Source organism: Phascolarctos cinereus, unplaced genomic scaffold (genome assembly GCF_003287225.1).
Source record: "Phascolarctos cinereus isolate Bilbo 61053 unplaced genomic scaffold, phaCin_HiC Scaffold_5;HRSCAF=322, whole genome shotgun sequence".
In the NCBI taxonomy this organism is placed as follows: domain Eukaryota; kingdom Metazoa; phylum Chordata; class Mammalia; order Diprotodontia; family Phascolarctidae; genus Phascolarctos; species Phascolarctos cinereus.
This window is the reverse complement of record NW_027555958.1, coordinates 2,306,745-2,326,197: the sequence shown is the minus strand read 5'-3', so window position 1 is coordinate 2,326,197 and position 19,453 is coordinate 2,306,745. Positions and strand designations below refer to the sequence as shown.

Sequence of the window (19,453 nt, the reverse complement as noted above, 5' to 3'; positions counted from 1 at the left end):
GTGCAGGGTCTCAGGCTGCAAGCCATAGAAGAGAACAGACACAAACCAAACATTGGTAGGGTGGGATCGGTCCTTTCTGTCCTCAGCCGTGCCTGCCCCCTGGCGTGCCGACCTCGGCCTGGCGAGTGTGGGCTCTCTCTGTGGGGGGGGCCTTCGTCCTGCTCCCGTCTTGTTAGCCGTGGGAAGGAAGGTCTGAGACCCTCCCACAAAGCCAGGCTCTGACCCCAGCTTCTCTCATTTTCAAAGGACGAGAAGATCAGTGACCGGCGGCAGCAGTCCCCGGAGACGGACGTGTCTTTGGCTGACAAACTGAAACGCTTGGAAAACCTGCTCCAAAGGACGAGAGAGGAGGAGCTGGTCTGTGAGCGTCACCTCTCCACGCTGTTGGACATGGTGGACATTTGACAAGACCCCCGGGGGGGGCCTCTTCCCACAAGGGGCCGCGCTTGATGTACACATAATAATGTTCTCTGCAGGTGCTCGACCAGCAGCTGGGACTGTGGCTGTAAATCATGGAAATAAAGAGTGTGACCGCATGATGCCTTTGTCTAGCAGTGCTGGAGCAAGCGGCCGGGCTGTGGCTGGAACCTCCCCCTGTACCCATCCCAGGCCTTTGGCAAAGCTCCACACGTGTTCTCTTCTCTCAGCTGCTCTGCACAGGCCTCTATCAGTGTGAAACTTCACTGTTTTCCTTTTTTCATGTTTATCTCCGAATTTCTGGTCTTGCCCATGTGTTTTCTAACCTGGCCAGGGTGAAATGGAACACACAGAGCCTCCCCCACGGGACCCCCCTCGAGCCTGGGGGTGACGCTGCCAACGTGGGGTGTGCGCTGCTCCCACGTTGCGGGAGGGCAAAGCTCAGGGGACGCTCTGGCTGAGCTCAGCTTTGGCTGAATGTTAGGGATAAATGGCTCATAACTCAAGGGGGAGTTCAGGTGCGGGGTGGGCAGGTCTTGGAGGCAGCTGGAGGATCTAGGGCGGTTTAGTGAAGGAAGTGCCATTGGTTGGGTGCCAGCAGTGTGAGCAACGTCACGGACTGGACTAAGGGGAGTTCCCAGGAGCAGGCTGGGGGTGTTCTGCTGCCTTCTGGCCTGGCCTGACCTGGCTGGAAGCCCAGCCGGCAGGACCATTTCTGGTCCAGGGGAGTTTTTAAGCACCTGGAAGTCATGGGCCAGTTTGTACTAAGCACCCGCTACGTGTCAGGCACAACCCACTCCCTGCCCTAGAGGAGCTCCCAGTCCAAAGGGGAAGGCAGCGCAGTGCCAGTGGTCTGTAAACCGGGAAGGAGGCTCGTGATTCAGCTGCCCAGAGGTGGAATGGACTGTCTTCCAGGGGCCACCTTCCACCATGTTGTGGGGGTGGAAAGGCTGGGTTTGACCGTTAAGTGGAGGGCTTGGCTGGGACCAGGAGAGGAGAGGGGGCAAGTGGGCAGAAACGGCCCAAATGCCTGGGAAGCAGTTCAGTGCCCAAGCACAGCCCCCTGTGCCAAGGGAGTTCCAGGGTGTGTTCAGAGGGCTTTGGCCTAGAGGCCTCTGGGTCTTTCCCGGGTGGAGCCTCTCAGTGCCTGACCCGGGCTGCAGGTCCCTCCAGGCAGGGCGATGCTGCATTTCCCAAGTGCAGGCCTCCTTGTATCTGCCTGGATGTGAGAGCCTATGCTCTGATCAGGTCTGGTTAGCCCAGAGGCTGGGGCTCAGAGGCCCAGATCCTACTGCAAGGCCTCTGACCAGCCTGGGAAGGGCAGCTAGGGGGTGGCCTTGGCATCCTACTGTTTTTTTAAATTGTTTTATTTTTTTCTACAACTACACATAAAAATATTTTGACATTCATTTTAAAATGTTGAGTTCCAAATTCTCTCCCTCTGCCCCTCCTCTCCCCGACAGTAAGCAGTTTCATAGAGATTGTCCGTGTTGGCTTCCTCTTTTCCCATTTAAAAGCTACTCTGCAGCAAACTGCCTGTGCTCCTAGGCACTGTGGGGGGAGAGCTGATGTGTAGCCACAACGGTCCCCCTCCCCTAGGAGGGCTGTGTGTGATCCCCAGGAGAGGGCCTCACTGGCCAGGAGGTGGCAGATGTGTGGGGCTTCCAGGGATGGGGAAGGATCTTCTGGGACGAGCACGATGAAGCAGAGGTGTGGAGACAGGAGCCTTGGGGCCAGAGGAAAATCCAGCATTCAGGGGCTGATGGAGGGAAATAAGAGCAGAGGGTTTGAACTTCCTGGGGATAAAGGATGGTTGTCCGGGAGGAGAGGCGAGGTGGGAGGGGGCGGAGCTGGACTGGAGGCACCTGGGAAGGATGCTGGTGGGCAGAGGGGCTGGGGCCAGGACTCAGCAAGGGGAATGAGAGAGGCAGTGATAGGAATCGCCCTTTCCAAAGATCCCCCGCTGTCCCGTTTGGTTGTCGGGTGATCTCAGCCATGTCGGACTCTGTGACCCCATGTGGGGTTTTCTTGGCAAAGATACTAGAATGCCATTGCCTTCTCCAGCTCATTTGACAGATGAGAAAACTGAGGGAAACAGGGTGAAGTGACTTGCCCAGGGGCACACAGCTAGCTAGGAAGCGTCTGAAGCTGGAATGAACTCGGGTCTTCCTGACTCCAGGCCCAGAAATCTACCCACTGAGCCATCCAAAACCCCCATTAGACAGAGGAGAAAATCGAGGTCCAGAGCAGCACGGTCAAACGCCTGGGGCTTCATTTGCACTCAGGCCCGATGCCCTCAGGGCAGATGACTGGGGGGGAGGGGCCTCCCGGGAGGAAGTGCCCAGTGCCTTGAGCTGACTCGGTGGGCAGCGGGCCTCTGTGAACAGGGTTCTTCCCTCGCGGGGCTGAGGGGATGGGGGGGTGCGTAGGAAGCGAGTGGCCACGCCCCCTCGAGTCATGCAGTCACCCTCCCAGTCCTCCTCCAATTCCGCGGGGCCCCGCACGCCCCCCTTCTCAACTGTTCCAGCCGCAGCCACTGGCACGCGAGGTCTGCAGCGGCCCCGCCCCCGACGCGCTCCCATTGGCCCGGCGCTCCTCGGCTCATGTGGCGCCAGGCTCCCGAGAGCTGCGGGTGGAACTACAATTCCCAGCGTGTCCCCGCGGCGGCAGGGCTGAGACCCGAGCGGTTAGACTTGTCGGAGGTAGCTGTTGTTGCTGCGCCCCGTGGGGTCCGGGGTCTGAACCCCGAACCATGACGGACGGCACGTGAGTAGCGCCCGCGCACCCCCTCCCCTCCGCGAGCCTAACGACCACCCGCCCCCGCCGGGCGGCAGTAACGCCCACCCGCCCGGCTGCCCGGCCGCCCGCTGGCCGGCTCCGCTCCGCCCCGGCTGCAGCCGCACTGAGGAGGCGCCGGGATCCCCCTTCGGCGGGGTCGCGCCGAGCCTGGGGGGCGGGGCAGAGGCCAGGGGCGTGTCCGTCCCCCCCCTCACTCGGGTCCCCCCCCCAGGTGCCTGCGGAGGAGGGGCGGCCCCTACAAGACCCCCCCGGCCACGGAGCTGAGCCGCTGGCGCCTGGCCTGCGAGGAGGGCCGGCAGCGCTGGACGTACGGCCCGGGGGAGGACGAGCAGAGGGCCCTGGAGGCCCACGCCGTGGGCCTGGACACGGTGGGTGCGGGCGGGGGGAGGGACAGGAGCAGGGGAGGGGCGGGGCAGGCGGGGGATTTCGAGCCCCATCCCCCACCAAACCCCCTCCCTTCGCAGGCGAAATACTTCGAGGAGGTGCCCCCCGCTCGCTCGGCCCGGGAGGGAGCCTGGAAAGGCATGAGGTTCTACTCGAAGCTCCAGGCCGAGGACGGCCACTGGCCCGGGGACTACGGGGGCCCCCTTTTCCTGCTGCCAGGTAGGGCCCGGAGGGGAGGGGGAGTGTGCGCGCGAGTGGGTGTGCAAGTGAGTGTGTGTGTGGTGAGAGGGCAGGTGTGTGTACGCGCGCGGCGCCTCGTGGAGACCGGCAGGTGCAGCACCGTGGGGGAGGCGGCTCCTGCTCAATTACTTTATCTCCCAGATGAAGGTTGGGGGCCTCTGTCCACACCCACCTTAACCCCTCTGGTCTTGGTGTCCTGGGGGCACGGCGGGAGTCCTCAGAGTTGGCTTTCTGAAGAAAGGGAGGAGGTCTCGGAATGGTTGGGGGCGGGGAAGGGGGTCTCACACACTCCTTCGCTCGTGGGCCGTCACCGCTGGATCACCCTAACCCCTAGACCACACAAAATGCCTTCTCTTTGGAGGTGGGCTTCTTCCCCATCTGATGTGAAGCTCCGGGGAAGGATGGTGGGAGGAAGAATTTACCGAGGGCTTACTATGCACCGGGCTTTGCAGTCGTCATCTGCCCTGGCGAGGCGGAGGGCGGTGCTGTTGGGATCCCAGGACTTGAACCCCCGTCGGCCGACTCCAGGCCCAGAGCTCTGTGCCCTTGGCTTGTTAGTTATTGCTCCTTGTGAATGTGCTTTTTTTCTTGTACTTTCTGTTTTTTGACTGGAATTGTAGAAATGACTTTTTTTCTGGTTCCTTTTTTAAAATTGGCCACCTTTGGGGCAGAGTCACAGCCTTCCACCACCTGCTAGGCAAGACCAGACTGAATCCAAGGAAAAAGGAGTGAGTCCTTCCTCCAGGCCAGGCTGGCCTAGGGAGACAGGCAGGTCTGCAGATGTTGGGACTGTTCCCCGAGGAGCCTTCCAGCACCCGGGATTAGAAGAGGGTAGAAGCTGTGTCCTCACATATCCAGGCTGGGCTAAGGGGTGGTGAGGCTCTGAAGCAGCTCTGTGGCTCTTACCCCATTCTCACCTGCAGCAGAATGCCCAGGTGGGCAGCAGCTTCAGACCAGATGAAGGCTAGACAGTGAGGCTCCCTGAAATTGCAGCTTCCCCAGATGCCGATAGTGGCAGAGACAGGACCAGCTCAGACAGTTCTTTCAGAAGTGTGTGGAGCCCACCTCCAACCTCGAGTCACGGAGGAAGCTGGAAGGATGAGCAAACAGAAACAGTGCCCCTCGGAAAGCCAGTATGGTGACAGGAGCTCAATCCATAAACCCAGAACATCAACAGGGAAAAACATAGCTTAGGCAGAAATCCGACTGGAACTTGTGGAAGACATAAAGCAAGCATTTAAAAAACAAAACAAAAAAGGTTAAAAAATGATTTGAAAAACCAAATAAGAGCAGTAGAAGGGAAAAAAGGGAAACAAGATTGTACCCCAGGAAATAACTCCATGAAAATGAGTATTGACCACATAGAAGCTAGTGGTTTCATGAGACATCAAGAAACATCAAAACAAAGTCAAAAGACTGAAAAAAAAATAGAAGAAAATGTACATCCGAACGAAAAAGCAAGTGACCTAAAAACGGATAAAGGAGAAGGGATTTAAGAGTCATTGGACTGTCTGAAAGCCTTGACCAAAAAGAGTCTAGACATCATATTTTACAGGAGGGCAAAGTAGAAAGTGAAAGAATATGTTGGTTATCTCCCATAAGAAACCCCCAAAAGGGGGCAGCTAGGTGACACAGTGGATAGAGCACCGGCCCTGGAGTCCGGAAGACCTGAGTTCAAATCCGGCCTCGGACACACAACACTAGCTGTGCGACCCTGGGCAAGTCACTTAACCCCACTGCCTAGCCAAAAAAAGAAAGAAAGAAACCCCAAAAGAAAACTTTAAGGAACCTCTCAGGCAAAACCATGAACTCCCAGATGAAAGAAAGAAAACACTGCAGGCAGCCAGAAAGAAAGAATTCCAGGTACAGAGGAGGCACAATCAGGACGCCAGAATATTTACCAGCCGCTAATATCTAGGAGTGCAGAGCTGGGCAGAGGACAGTCCAGGAAGCCAAGGATTCCTACTTCCAGGCCTAGCACTCTCTGCCGCACTGAGACAATACATAGATTTCCCCAGAACTCCATCCTCAGGGGTCATAGAGGGCTTGGGAGTGGAAGGGGGAAGAAGGAGGAATATAACGGAACATATAATGGTGGGGAGGAACTGACACAGTTATCTCTCATGATCAGAGGGATGGGGTGGGAGGAAGCGGGAGATGTTTGAACCTCACTTGGTTCCAAACTGGTTGAAGGAGGAAAGACTCATGAGTGTCCATGCTCCCCCCCCCGCCCCACCCACACACTTGAGGCTAAGGGGGCATGAGAGGGAGGGAAAATTAAGGGAGAGTTTAGTCAGAAGCAAAACAAACTCTTAAAAACAGTAAACAGAAGGAAAAGTATAAGAACAGGATAGAGGTAAGTATAGGATTTGACAATTAACTGTGAATGGGACAAAGTCACTGATAAAATGGAAGAGCACAGCAGAGAGGATTAGAAGCCAGAATCCAACAATACATTGTTGATGAGAAACATATTTGAAACAGAAAGAGATGCATAGAGGAAAGGGTTTAAAGGGGCAGGAGCGAAATATATTTTACTTCAGATGAAGTAAAAAAAAAGAAAACAGTAATAGTAATCGTGATCTCAGACAGAACAACAGCAAAGATGGACCTAGTTTAAAAAGATAGGGAAACTACATTTTGATGGAAGGTACTATAGATAACGAATTACCACCAGTACTGAATAGATGTGTACCAAATGGTTCGGGATCTAAATTCTTAACGGAAAAGCTAAATGAGTCACAGGGAGAAATGGTCAAACAAGGGTGGATGATTTTGTTCAGTTTACTCCTCTCGGAAGGTTTGCTGGACACTGCCTGTTTTTAGCAGGTTTCGTGGTGGTTGCTTTCCCAATGGGATGGCGAGAAAGAGGACCAGAAAATAAAATAGAAGAAAATTTGAGAAAAAGAATGACTGGAAGGGGAAGCGTGAATGAGTTTCTGATTATTTAGCGTGCGTTACAACTCGTCATTCATGATTGCTTTGGCTTTTGTTTCTCTAGTGTTCACCTGGATTCTAAATTGATCTCCAGTTTTAGGAGTGTTTTTTTCCACCTTTTACATTGAGTGCTGGTCTCATTACAATATTTTTCCTTAATCTTTTAAATAGTATTGGTGTTCCTTCCTGATGGTGCTTAATTAATATCATTAGTTAAGGGGTGCCTGATTCTAGATTTTACTTTTTTTCACTTTGAATATTATTTATGTTTCTGCCTATGTACATACATAGATGTATATTTATATGTATATTTAAAGTCTAATGTAAGGATAAGGTTACTGTAGTTAAGTTATTAGAGCTATTTTGAGGGACGGAGCTTGGAGGGTTAGGGTTAGGGATGGGCTCAGGTTAGACCAGGGCCAGTGAGAGGGGGAGGATGTTTTTTTAGGGTCAGGGCAAAGGTGGATGGTAGGCGGCAATAGGGTAAGTAAATGGGCGTGATTTAGGGGTAAATATATAGACAAATGGGTAATGTTAGCCAAGCATCATGAGGAGGGAAGGACTAAAATCAAAATGAGAGTTCTGAATATTTTAACTTCGGTCACAGATCTGACATTGCCTTTTTCTTGTTGAACGTGTAACTAAGCTGTGCTTGGTGTCAGGCCCGCAAGCTGGCGTCACTGTCTGGATTGAATGTTAAAATATTATTAGATAATATTCTTAAAATAATATTCTTTCCTATTAAAAGGAATTTTCCGTACGTTATTTTAATAATATTTTGAGCTGATAGTCATAGGTGCCGTTAACAGTTGTAAAGTACTTTGTAAATGTAACCTTTAAGAAACATAGAACAGGTGTTGTTAGCTCCATTTTACAGACTTGGAAACTGAGCCTCAAGTTCAAGGATTTCTCCACAAGGTCACACTGATAACGTCAGAGGCAGCATTTGAACTTGCTTCTCTGGATAGTCTCGACTCTGCTGTCTTTCTACTGTGCCTGGAAGTAACCCCTCACAATTAAGAACTCTCTATTTTTGATTACATAGGACTCCTGATCACATGCCGTGTGACCAGCACCTCCCTCCCAGCTGGGTACAAAGAGGAAATTGAGCGCTACCTGCGATCTGTGCAGCTCCCCGACGGTGGCTGGGGCCTGTGAGTCTGCAGAGGATAGAGCTTTGTTCTCTGTCCTTCCCTACTCAGTCCTTGGTCTGACCTTCTCCACCTTCACATCTCTGCACCAATCGCTCCCCGTGCCTGGCATGCTTGCCCTTGTCCCCTCTGCAGGCGGCCTGTGCCCTCTGTCCCTTCCCATGGACCTGGTCTGGGTCGAGGTCGCACACATGGCTGTGGGAGGTCCTGTTTGTTTCCCTCTCGGGAGAATAGAGGCTTTTTGAAGGCGGGGACTGTGGCTTCTGTCTTTGTACGCCCAGCCCAGAGCTCAAGGCCTGGCAGTGCTAGCACACACTTTACCCTAGTCACTCAGGGCCACTGTTAAGTGCTTCTCAGGGGCCTGGCACTGTGCCTGTAGGGGTGTGGGTTCCTGTGTACGTGCAGGGTAACTGGGGGGTGTGGGAGGGTGTGGTGGGGGAGGCTCCAGGAAAGGCCACCTGAGCTGCTGGCCTTCTGGGAGGGAGAACCTTCAAGGCTTTGGGGATGGACAACTTGTGGAAAGGCACCAAGGTGCCAGATGGCTTGTCGATGACTGGGCAGGGATGTGGAGTGAGGCTGGAAGGGGTGGGGGAAGGGCAGGCATTTCTGAGCAATTGCCCTTCATTAGGGCGCTGTCATTGGTCGTGTTTTCATGCAACCTCTTTCTCCTATTCTTGTTCAAATGAAAAATCCCTGAAATGTGTACGCAGCATCTCTGATCTGGGCTAAAGCACGGTATAAAGCAGGGAGCCTTGGGCTTTTGAGGATGGGGTGTTCCTGTGAGCGCCACGTACTGCCCAGACAGGCTTCTTCTTCTTGTCTTGTAGCAGAAGTGACCCCAGTCTTGTTCTCAGCTTCTGCCACCCCTTGTTTTTATGCCTATTACGAATGCACCCTTCCTCTGCCCATCAGGAATGTGGGTACATCTTCATTCATTCATTTGTAGCGTGGGGAGCCTCTAAGCAGAATTCTTCCCTTGGGAGAAGGTTGAGGGTCAAAGACGGGGGTCTTCCTCTCTGCTCCTGGGTCTCCTCACAGGTAGGGTAGAGGTTCTTTGGACCCACCGAGGTTTCGGAAGTCCCAGGAGTACATGCCTTATTCTTCATCGGTTAGTGAGCGTGGCAAAGCTGGTCAAGAACCAGAGTGCTTTTTCCTATTGACTGGTCTGCTTCCCAGGGCCCAGGCCCTTTGGGGGCTGTGTTTGGGATGACAGAGCTCTTTAGGTGCCGTGGAAGAGAGGGAGGGAGGGACAGAGAGGGGCAGAGATGTAACGAGAGTGGAAGAGAGAGATGGAGATGGCAAGAGAGAAAAGGGAGGCGATGGACACGTGGGGGGTGAAGAGAGGAATGAGGAGAGAGATGAGATAAGGGGCCGGAGGAGAGGGAGGAGAGGAGAAGCTCGGTTGGCTCCACCCTTGTGGAGGCCGTGGGATGGGGTGGAATTGCCTCGGAATGCCCAGCAGAAACCACCTGCCTGCTGGGATTGCTCTGAAATGAATTCTTTGCTTCGCTTCTCTTGCGCCCCTTTAGTTAGGGGCTTGTTGTATTCTGAAGGATCTGGGCCAGTGCCTTGTTGGGTGTGATGGAGGTTCTCAGCAGAGGCTGAATCTTCTCTGTGCTCCTTTGTACTTTTGCAGGCACATTGAGGATAAGTCGACAGTGTTTGGCACCGCCTTGAACTACGTATCCCTGCGAATCTTGGGAGTCGGACCTGATGATCCTGCCCTGGTGCGCGCCAGGACCAACCTTCACGAGAAAGGTCAGTGTTAGGAGTGATGCTCTCTTGGCCGAGACTGGGTTCTGTGGCACTGTGTTGGCTTCTCTCTTTTTTTTTTTAAATACAATTAATTTACTTTTAGTTTTCAACATTTACTTTCATAAGATTTTCAGTTTTAAGTTTTCTCCCCCTCCCACTTATCCCCCCTCCCACAGTCTGATATAGGCTCTACATATATGTTCATATTAAGCATATTTTCCCATTAGTCATGAAGTAAAGAAGAATTAGAACTAATGGGAGGAACCACGAGAATGAAGCAATAAAACAAAACAAAGGAAAAGGAGAGCAAATAGTCTGCTTCGATCTGCGTTCAAACTCCATAGTTCTTTCTCTGGATGTGGACAGCATTTTCCATAACAAGATTTTTGGAGACGTCTTAGATCCTTGCATTGCTGAGAAGGGTTAAGTTCATCAATATTAGTCATCGCACAACGTGGCTGTTATTGTGTACAAAGTCCTCTTGGTTCTGCTCACTTCACTCAGCATCAGACCATACAGTCTTTCCAGGTTTTTCTGAAGTCCGCCTGGTTGTCATTTCTTATAGCACAATAGTATTCCATTACATTCATATGGCACAATTTGTTCAGCCATTCCCCATTGACTTCTTTTTTTAAAAAAACAAAACTTTATTTTTTCCCCCAATTACTTGTGAAACAATTTTCAGCATTCATTTAAAAAAATTTTGAATTCCAAATTCTCCCCCTCCCTGAGGCAGTAAGCAGCCTGATGTAGGTTACACATGTGCAGTCATGGAAAACGCATTTCCATATTAGTCATTTTGTGCAAGAACACGCGAACCTTCCCCAAAGAAAGAGTTTTACAAGTCTGCCCCAGCCTGCGTTCAGATGCCGTCGGTTCTTTCTCTGGAGGTGGGTGGAGGGTTTCCTCATGACCCCTTTGGGATTGTCTTGGATTCTTGTACTGCGGAGAAGAGCTGAGCCATCGCTGTGTTTGCCTCCGTGGGTCAGAGAGATCCCTGGCGATTCCTCCATCTACCTCTGATCCTTCCTGCTTGTTTGTCTGTGGGCAAGGGAGTGACTTCTCTGAGCCTTGGTGCCCTCCCCTGTGAAGTGGGGGATGCCGATGATGACGGTGAAGACGGCAGCTGGCGCTTCGGCAGCGCTCGGAGCTTTGCAGAACTTGTCAGATCCTCTCTGATTATCCCCATCTTACAGATGAGGATGGCGAGGCCAGCGGAGGTAAAGTTCTGTAGGAGCCTGCCTGTGCTCAGGGCTAGGCCCTCAGTGTCTCCCTCTTGGACCCTTGCAATGGCCAGTCTGTCCTCCATTTGAAGAAACCAAACCAGTGAATTTCATGGAATGCCTCAATTGCAGATATGGAATCAGCTGCTTGACCCTCATGGTCTTTGCAGGCCCTGTGTCATCTAGGGCCTCGGCTCCGGGCCTCTTCCCTGGCTTTCCCCGCTCATCTGTGCCCCCGGGCCTCTTGAACCCTCTTCATGCCGCCGTAGCAGGCATTGTTCAGTGTTTATTGGCTTGGGCCAGCCCTGAGTAAACATCTGAGGTGTGGCTTGAACTTGGGCCTTCCTGACTCCAGGGCTGGCTCTCTGTGCGTCCTCTGGGCCACAGAACTGGGCCACTGGACTTGCCTCTGGGCTGTTGTGAGGTGTGAGGGAGGAGGGTTTATAGGGACATCATTTTCTGTCTTTTGGGCTTGATGAGGATCTGGTTGGTGTACAGTGATTAAGGAGTGAGCCTTGGTCTTGGGGGTCCCTCCTCCCCTCTGACCGGAGCTGGGCTCCTTCCCCCTGCCAGAGGTTCTGAGGACACCCACCCTTAAAGTGTTAGGTTAGTGAGGGTGGGTAGAGATGAAGCTGACTTTGGGACTGCTGTGAAGAGCGTGGTTTTCTTCCGGGACTTGCCTTCACTGTTTGACTTGCCTCTGCGGCTTGGACTCGGAATGAAGTGACAAGGCTGTGACTCTTTCTCTATCTGATAACGTACAATCAAACGCTCTGCCTTGTCCCGTCGCGAGGCTGAGTGACGCTGGCGCCCATGATTTTTATTTCTGCCTCAGTGTCGTTGGTGTTTTCATCTGGACTCAGATGAAATCTGGCCTGGTTGGGATTGTGCAGAGCTCCAGGGAAGCAGGCCCCTCCTCCCCAGGCCGGCCTGCTGTCCTCCTCTCTTCCTGTAATGGACGTGGGCTGCCACTGACCTTTGGAGTGGGCAGCAGCACTTTTGTCGGGCAGAAGGGGCTTGACTCTTTGGCACCTGGTCTTTCCTAGGTGGTGCTCTTGGAATCCCTTCGTGGGGAAAGTTTTGGTTGGCCATCCTGAATGTTTACAGCTGGGAAGGGCTGAACACGCTCTTTCCTGAGATGTGGTACGTATCGCAGCAGCGCGGTTCTCTTTGGACACGGCGTGACAGGGTCCCCTGGTTGACTGGTTGGTCTCGGAGGCTCTCGGCCCTGCTTTCTGGTGCAGCTGGGCTCCTGCCCCTGCTGGTGCCCCACCGTCAGGGACTGTAGTCACGCTCCCGGGGCCCCCTGTGCTCTTCCCCCTCCAGCAGATGCATAGACCTCCCTCCCCTCCTCCATTCCTACAGCAAACGCTGCTGGGAAGCCTGGGCCCCCTCTTCATCTCTGCTTTGTCGGGGCCTGCATCTCGGGCCCTCCTGCCTCCTCCAGGACTGGTAGGCCCCTGGTGTTCCCTTTTCTCACCCACCTTCCAGATATGCCTTGTCCTGCCTGCCCCGATGGGCTTAGCTCTCACCACTCCTCAAAGAAGCCTTCTGTCACCCCTCTCCATCCTGATGCCAGCCTAGCAGGCACCACTCCTCTCGTAGCAGCCCTGTGCCATACCATGCCCATTACATGCAGTATCTGTTTCCTCGCATTGCGACTTCCACTCCCACCAGCCTGTGGACACTGCTCAGGGGGCTATCCCGTCTCCTAACCTCTGTCCGGTCCGCAGTCTCTGCCCTTTGTGCCCCACCTGGGGCCTTTCCTCGACACCCCAGAGCCTCCTGGCCCTCTCCTTCATCTTGTGTCCTCAGATCTCTTGTGGAGTCCTTCGCTGAGATTAGTGCTTCCGAGCTCTGTCTGTCCTGGTCTCTCTTCTCTTAACCGCTGGTCCTGTGACACCTTGCTTGCTCCCAGCCTTCACCTGTTGTCTCTCCAGCGAGCATCAGACCCTCATCTCTGGCTGCCAGGAGGACAGCTTGGCCACCTCTGGTGCCCCCCCCCCCCCAGACCTCAGATCCACACATCTGGTGCACTTTATCACCATGTGCTACCACTCTGGTTTTGAGAAAGGTTTCCTAGGCTCCTCTAGGCTCCTTTGTGTTTGGCTTAGTCTGCTGGGGCATTTCCAGCATTACCTTGCATTTCTCCTGCCTTCGTCCCTAGCCCCCAAGCCCTAAGGGCCAGCCAGACTGAACTGTGTTTGCCTGTCTTGGTGTCTGAACTGAGACTGAGAATGCCCTCTCTTGCCCTCTGTGGCTTTTAAATGCCATTCTTTAAAGTCTAGCGCGGCTGGCTTGCTCCCTGAGGTTCCTCCTTACTTGAGGTTTTCAAGTGAAGATGGGATGACCTTTTGTTGGGGACATTGTCAAGGAGACGTCTGTAGAGGCCCACCCTGATGTTCACATCCGGGAAGCCTCACCCTGCCATACGTTTAGGTGCTATTCCCTCTCAGCCTGTGGGCTTCATGAGGCAGGGCCCCTGTCTGGGGCCTGCTATCTGCCTATGTGATAAATTGTGGACCAGGTTGTCATGGCAGGCACCAGTGCCCACTGCCGAGAGCTGGGGTTGGAGCTGAGGCCTTGGTACCTCGATGGAAGCCACATGGCCCCCCAGTGAATAGTAAGCAAGTGTTTGGGTTTCTTTGCCAGGCTCTTTCCTGCCTGGGTGCCGGCTCACCCCTCAACTCTGTGGTGCCATTGTCGCCAGGTGTATCTGCCCATGAGCTACTGCTACGCCATGCGCCTGCAGGGCCAAGAGGATGAACTGGTTCAAAGCCTGCGACAGGTGAGGACCTTGATGATGGCCGGGGGTCGGGGGTCGGGGTCAGGCCGGGCAGAGCGCTAATGGTGCTGGGGGACTCCGGGAGCCTCAGAGCAGCTCATTTAAAATAAATACAGGAGCCTCTTGTTAAGAGAGCTGGGAGAAGGAAACAGGCATTGATTAAGCACCTACTGTGTGCCAGGCACTAATTGTCCCAACAGCCCTGGGAGGTAGGTGCCATTATGATCTCCATTTTACAGATGAGGAAACTGAGGCAACTTGGTTAGTTAAGTGACTTGCATAGCTAATAGTCTCTGAGGCCATATTTGAACTCAGTTCTTCCTTACTCCAGGCTCTGCCCTTCAGCTGCCTCAAGGGGGCTGCAAAAGAACGAGACAGTAGTTATAACCAGGTTTTATTTTGACTTCACTCTTCTCAACTAAGGTTCTTGTGTTTATATTTTTAAAAAATTGTTGTAGTGAACCAACATTTTGAAGTGACTCTGTGACACTGTAAATACAAAGGTAATTTGCCTGTGATGGAGCCCCTCGGGCCACTTCTCACTCTGTGTTTTTCTGTGTTTTGTTGGCTTTCTTCCCTGTGGCTTCATTGACGAGCCCCCATGTTTCCTTGGGCTCTTCCTCTTGTCTTTTACCTTGAATGAAAAGCAGATGGAAAAACGGCTCCTGGTAGACGTAGAGAAGCCAGGGGCATGGCCTGGGGCCTCGGTCCGGGCCTCGGCTGGGAGCAGTGATAAGCCTTGTTTGCCCTTGCCCTGCCCTGCCCTGGCCTGGCCCAGCAGGGCTTGACCAGCCTTCCATCTAAGGAGCCCTGGTCCCATTGTGCCCCGGATCAGTCTCCCTGCCGTGGCTGTTGGGACATTTACAGAGAGCACGAGGCATTTATTGTACACCTACTGTGTGCAGGCACTATGCTGGGGCAACAAAGACAAAAGCCAGCCCATCGGCAAGCATTTATTAGGCACCTACTGTATATGCAGCACCACGCTCAGTCCCTGCCCAGGAAGAGCTCCCTTCTTTCAGGGCAGGCCATATGTCGGCATAGAGGTCTAGTGAGAGTATAGAAAGACAAGGGCGCATGGGCAGCTGGGAGGTGGGGGGAAGCTTCCTGTGGAAGGAAGAGAGGGAAGGATCCCTCCATCTTGGAGAGGAAGTAGAGCATTTCAAGCGTGGGAGATGGCCAGTAGTTTGGGCAGAGGTGCTGAGGTGTGAGGAGGGCCTCTGGGCTGATGGCCGGCAGGGGAGGGGGGGTGGGGGACACTGGGTGTGTCGCTGTAAGGGCACTGGTCCAGGATTACTTTCTGATCTCTGGTCCTTTTTTTCAGGAGCTTTACCTCGAGGACTATTCTAGCATAGATTGGCCAGCCCACAGGAATCACGTGGCCGCCTGCGACCTCTACACACCCCACAGCTGGCTCCTCCAGCTGGTCTACGGTAGGTCAGCCCACGTGCGTCCCCTCCTACCTGGAGCAGAGAGGGGTGGGCCCCCAAGGCCTGGCCTCTGGGAAGACGAGGTGGGAAAGTGTCTTGAGGTTTTTCTGTTGTGCGCCCGGTTCCTTGGTCAGCATGTGATCTCAGTGGGGCTGTCTCCCCCACCCCCACCCTGTTTTCCAGCCCCCCCAGTAGAATATGAACTCCTTGAGGTCGTCAGAAGCTTCCCGCGGGGCCTGCCACGTGCTCTCTCTTTCTCTGGACCAGTGGCATTGCAGGCCTCCTGTGGGAGGAAACAGATGATGTCGCTTCTCTTCGGGGGGTGCCAGAGTCCCAGATCCTGCTTGTCTTAGGCTAACAGTGAAGGACCCCAGACTAACCCTTTGGGCGGCAGACTTTGTTACTGACCTCTAGGATAGTGCTCGGCCACTGTGTTGATCAGAGTGCGGATATCTTAGAAAATTGTTTTTAGGACACTGAGGCTGCTTAAACTGTTGCCCTGGTTCTGCTCACCTGACTGCGCCTCCATTCATACAGGCTTTCCCCCTTTTCTGTGAATCTGCCCCCTCCCCCACTGTAATCTGTTTGGCCAGTTCCGGTTGCGAGCACCCTCCTCCCAGGGCCTTGTGACCCCAAATTGGTGCCAGCGTGGCTCTCTTCTGTCTTCCTTGATCTCTTTGGGGCAGACGGCAGGCACCGGCTGTTCACGCAGTCGTCCAGAGTGGCTGCGCTGGCTTCTGGAATGCAAGGCCTTCGTGTGCCTGTACAGCCAAGCTGAGGGCTGGCTGGCGGGACCCCCCAAGGTGCTGGGGTCTGGCTTGGGGTTGTTGAGGGGAGAGTCACTTCCTTCTGCAGCCTAGAAGTGAGAAGTCGGCTGCAGAGCTCAGTTGTCCGCTTCTTCTCTTTCAGCCACGTTGTGGGTGTTCCCGTGCAGAATGGCCCGGGTTCGGCTCTGCCGTCCTCTGTGTCCCTTGGTTTGTCCTGAATCTTCTCTTCCCCAGAGAGCTGATGGGTCCTTTGCTGGTTCCTCCCGTTGGTTCCTGCATCTCCTTTGAGCTGGACAGCACCCAGCAAGGGGGAGGCGCTAGGGGTATTTTGGCCTCATTTGGCTGATCAGGGCCCGAAGGCCTGAGGAGGTTCCATGGCTCCTCCTAAGAGCTTGGCTGATGTGGGGCCCTGGGCAAGTCCCCTCACCTCTGCCTGCTTTGGTCTCCCCCTCTGTAAAATGGAGATCTAGGGAGATCACCTATAGAAGAGCTGACCGAACGGATGCCTAACGTGCGCTCATTCCTCCCTTCCCCTCTTACGCTGTCAGCCCTCACGATCCGTCTTCCAGTCCTTGGCCAAGGGTTCCCTTCTCCTTTTCTGTGTTCCTCTTGTCCATTAAGGGGCCGCCATTTTGACTCTGTTCCGGGCCCCTTCACACCCTCCCCCATTCCCCCCACCCATAATGCCCTGGGCAGGCAGAGAGATGAGTGAGATGGTCTTGGCCTGGCCAGGCGATAGCAGTGGGGACCTTGTTGGGCCTTCCCGAGCCGGTGGCTCAGGTGGAGCCTGGGGTCTCAGCGGGGCATGCCCGCGTGGTGGTCCTCCAGCCCCAAGCCCCTTACTGTCTCTGCCTTCCCTGACCGGTGGTGGAAAACAGGGTGCTGCAGATGGCAGAAGAGGCCCCTTTCCTCGATCCCGTGCCAGTGGTTTCCTATCTCTGGGCCTCTGCAGGCAGTGTGGTCTGAGCACCCCTGGAGGAGGACTGGGGATTAAGGGTGGCCTTTAGGAGCTGCCTCGGGAACCGTTCTCCAGGTGTTAGGAAACGGCAGGCAAAGAGATTAGAGGACGATGAGCCCGGGGAGGGCATGTCAGGTTTTCAGGACCATGACAGCAAAGGCCAAGAGACGGGGGCCGTGGCCATGAGATTGGGGGATGTCAGGTGCCTCTCTGCTGACTGGGAGGGCAAACTCCCTCTGAGCCACATTGGCGTCATTTGTCAGGGGGCCCTGGTCTGTCTCCACGTTGGAAATTGTTGTCCTCTCTTGCAGATGCCCTCCAGAATGCCCCCGCCCCCCTTCTCCAGGGGCCTGTGTTCCTGCTTTAGCCTGTGCTGTCTCCCTCTCCCCCATCCCCCATCCTCTAAAGGCCAGCCCTAGTCCCGATTCCTCCCTGGAGCCCTCCGTGGATGGGCTCTAGACCCAGACCCTCGTGGCCCAGCACCTCACTTTTGTTTTTTTATTTGGTTCCTGTGTGTTAGTCTTGTTTTTCCCCAGAGACTTTTCAACTCCTTCAGGTAGGGGACAGACTTTCCCACAGGGCCCAGAGCAGTGCCGAGTGAATGCGCCGGGAGTAGAGAAGGCCCCTCAGGAGGGGTTTCTGTGAACCTGGCTGATCTCAGACATTGGCCTGGGGGCCTCAGAGGGCTCTCCTAACCAGCTGCTCAGGGGCCTTCCCTTTGAACGCAGCTAGCAACACGGCTCTCCTCCTGTGCCCCACTCCAGGCGTGCTTAACCTGTACGAGAGCTATCACCTCTCGAGCCTGAGGAAGCGCGCCGTGGCCGAGGTGTACGATCACATAACAGCTGACGACCGATTCACCAAGTGCATCAGCATCGGCCCGGTACGCTTCCGCACCTCCGTCCTCTGCCGGCCAGCAGGGGAGGGGGGGTGGTAGCGGGACGAGGGGGGATCTCATCTCATCCTCTCGATGGATCCTTTTCCACCTTGAGGCAGTGGCCAGAGTGGAGCTGGACCCCCGGCCGGGACTCCCCTCCAAGTCACTGGCCTTTTTGGCTGGGCGTTTTCTAGGTTCTGTGGGTGATCTAGATGCCAAATCCATAAACCAAAGGGAAGAGGTTTTTCCTCTTCATTGAAGAAAGATGCTTGAGACATCTGATTCTCTGTGGAGCGGTCATCTGGAGGGTGCGTCTGCTAGGACATTTGGTCACTCTTCACTGTGAAGCCATGCTACATTGTGATTTCTTTCTCTGGCAGATTTCTAAGACAATCAACATGCTCGTTCGATGGTACGCGGAAGGGCCGGTCTCCTCGGCATTCCAAGAACACGTCTCCAGAATTCCAGATTACATGTGGTAGGTTTCTGTGGATTTGGCATGTCTCTCAAGCAAAGCTGTTTCTTCTGCCAAGGAGCGGTCCGTTAGAGAGCAGCTCTAGGGAGAGGGAGATGGGGGTGGGCACAGAAGTGGGGTCACTTGGGCAGCAGGGGCAGAGGAGGCCAGAGAGCAAACCTTGGTGACAGCTGTCGGTACAGGGACCTGGCGGATCAGCCCAGTGAGGAAGACTTCAATGGCTGTGCCTAATTGGAAAGTGTGTAAGGGCGGGTCCCATTGCAGCGATCACAATGGGGGCTTTCAAGAATTCAGGCAGAGTTTTGAGTAATCACCTTGGCTTTGTCACCTTCCTTCCAGGTTGGGTCTTGATGGCATGAAGATGCAGGTAAAGTGCCTTTGAAACAAGGGTCTCTTGTTGGGGAGCCTGGAGGGGCGTGGCTGACTGAGGGTCTGGTGTCTCCCTCTTTCTTCATTCCGGGACCCCTGGGGGCCGTTCATTCTTCAAGATCACAGGAGACATTAGGGAGCCAGGATGTGGGGGCTTTGTGTTGGCAGGTGATTTCTGGCTGAACACCCAGACTTGTTGGCGGCAGTGTGACACGTCACATCTGTCAGTTGACTGAGTGCCCTTCCGCAGTTATTTATCTCTGACCTAATCACTTGTGTGAGTGAACTACTGCTGAGCACCTCTCCAGGGCCATTTTTGCAGACACATAAGGACGTAGGGATCTGCCATTGTGATGATGCCATGAAAGTGCCACTGGTGTGATGACCAGAACAGAGGGAGCAGAGCTGGGGGTTTGTGCCCTCCCCCACCCGCTCTCCTGGGTCCTCCATGAGCACCTCCCTCAGGGGCCTCCTCACCTGATTAAAGGACCTAGTAAACTTGCTTACGCTCCTTGGAGCGTTCCCAGCAAAGTGCCTGAATCTTACCTTTCCCAAGGCGGGGTTTCCATTTTTCAGAGGGGCCAGATTCTTGAAACCCTCTGTGTAGAGTGTTAGCTTCAGTTTGGAAGGGAGGAGGTGGTTTGGGGACAAGGAGGCCTTCCAGAGCCTTAGAAACCCCTGTGTGCCTTGGTCTTTTTGCCTTAAGTGGAGCTCTGGACCCATGTTCAACCATTTTTTGATCTGGAAAGTCTTGTTATCCCAGGTGCACCCGAGAAAAATTGGGTAAGAGAAGGTAGCCTGGGATGGGCTGTTGTGGACTTGGTGTTTTCCTTAAGAGGGGAATAGTGTGTGAAACATGAAGCTACCTGAGTAATTTTGGGACCGG

At 54.2% G+C, this 19,453-nt stretch overlaps 2 protein-coding genes across 5 annotated transcripts in view; both read left to right on the top strand.

Moving 5' to 3' along the window:
* Positions 1 to 536, top strand: part of MCM3AP (minichromosome maintenance complex component 3 associated protein) — a 36,730-nt gene extending 36,194 nt beyond the window's left edge. Inside the window, 1 exon segment of the mRNA XM_020973364.2 lies at positions 247 to 536. Within this exon segment, the coding sequence (XP_020829023.2) occupies positions 247 to 405 (159 nt within the window). The 3' untranslated portion in view covers positions 406 to 536.
* A 2,515-nt stretch (positions 537 to 3,051) lies between these two features.
* The window catches only part of LSS (lanosterol synthase), a 32,861-nt gene continuing 16,459 nt past the window's right edge, over positions 3,052 to 19,453 (top strand). For 2 of the 4 annotated variants that reach the window (XM_078154591.1, XM_078154590.1), the window contains exons 1-11: positions 3,052 to 3,183; positions 3,428 to 3,584; positions 3,681 to 3,819; positions 7,823 to 7,931; positions 9,565 to 9,686; positions 11,953 to 12,049; positions 13,559 to 13,694; positions 15,016 to 15,124; positions 17,611 to 17,729; positions 18,104 to 18,201; positions 18,538 to 18,565. In XM_078154591.1, the coding sequence (XP_078010717.1) occupies positions 3,170 to 3,183; positions 3,428 to 3,584; positions 3,681 to 3,819; positions 7,823 to 7,931; positions 9,565 to 9,686; positions 11,953 to 12,049; positions 13,559 to 13,694; positions 15,016 to 15,124; positions 17,611 to 17,729; positions 18,104 to 18,201; positions 18,538 to 18,565 (1,128 nt within the window). In that variant the 5' untranslated portion in view covers positions 3,052 to 3,169. The remainder of the gene's footprint in view (positions 3,184 to 3,427; positions 3,585 to 3,680; positions 3,820 to 7,822; positions 7,932 to 9,564; positions 9,687 to 11,952; positions 12,050 to 13,558; positions 13,695 to 15,015; positions 15,125 to 17,610; positions 17,730 to 18,103; positions 18,202 to 18,537; positions 18,566 to 19,453) is intronic. The other 2 variants (XM_020973338.2, XM_078154592.1) reach the window with 2 other exon arrangements.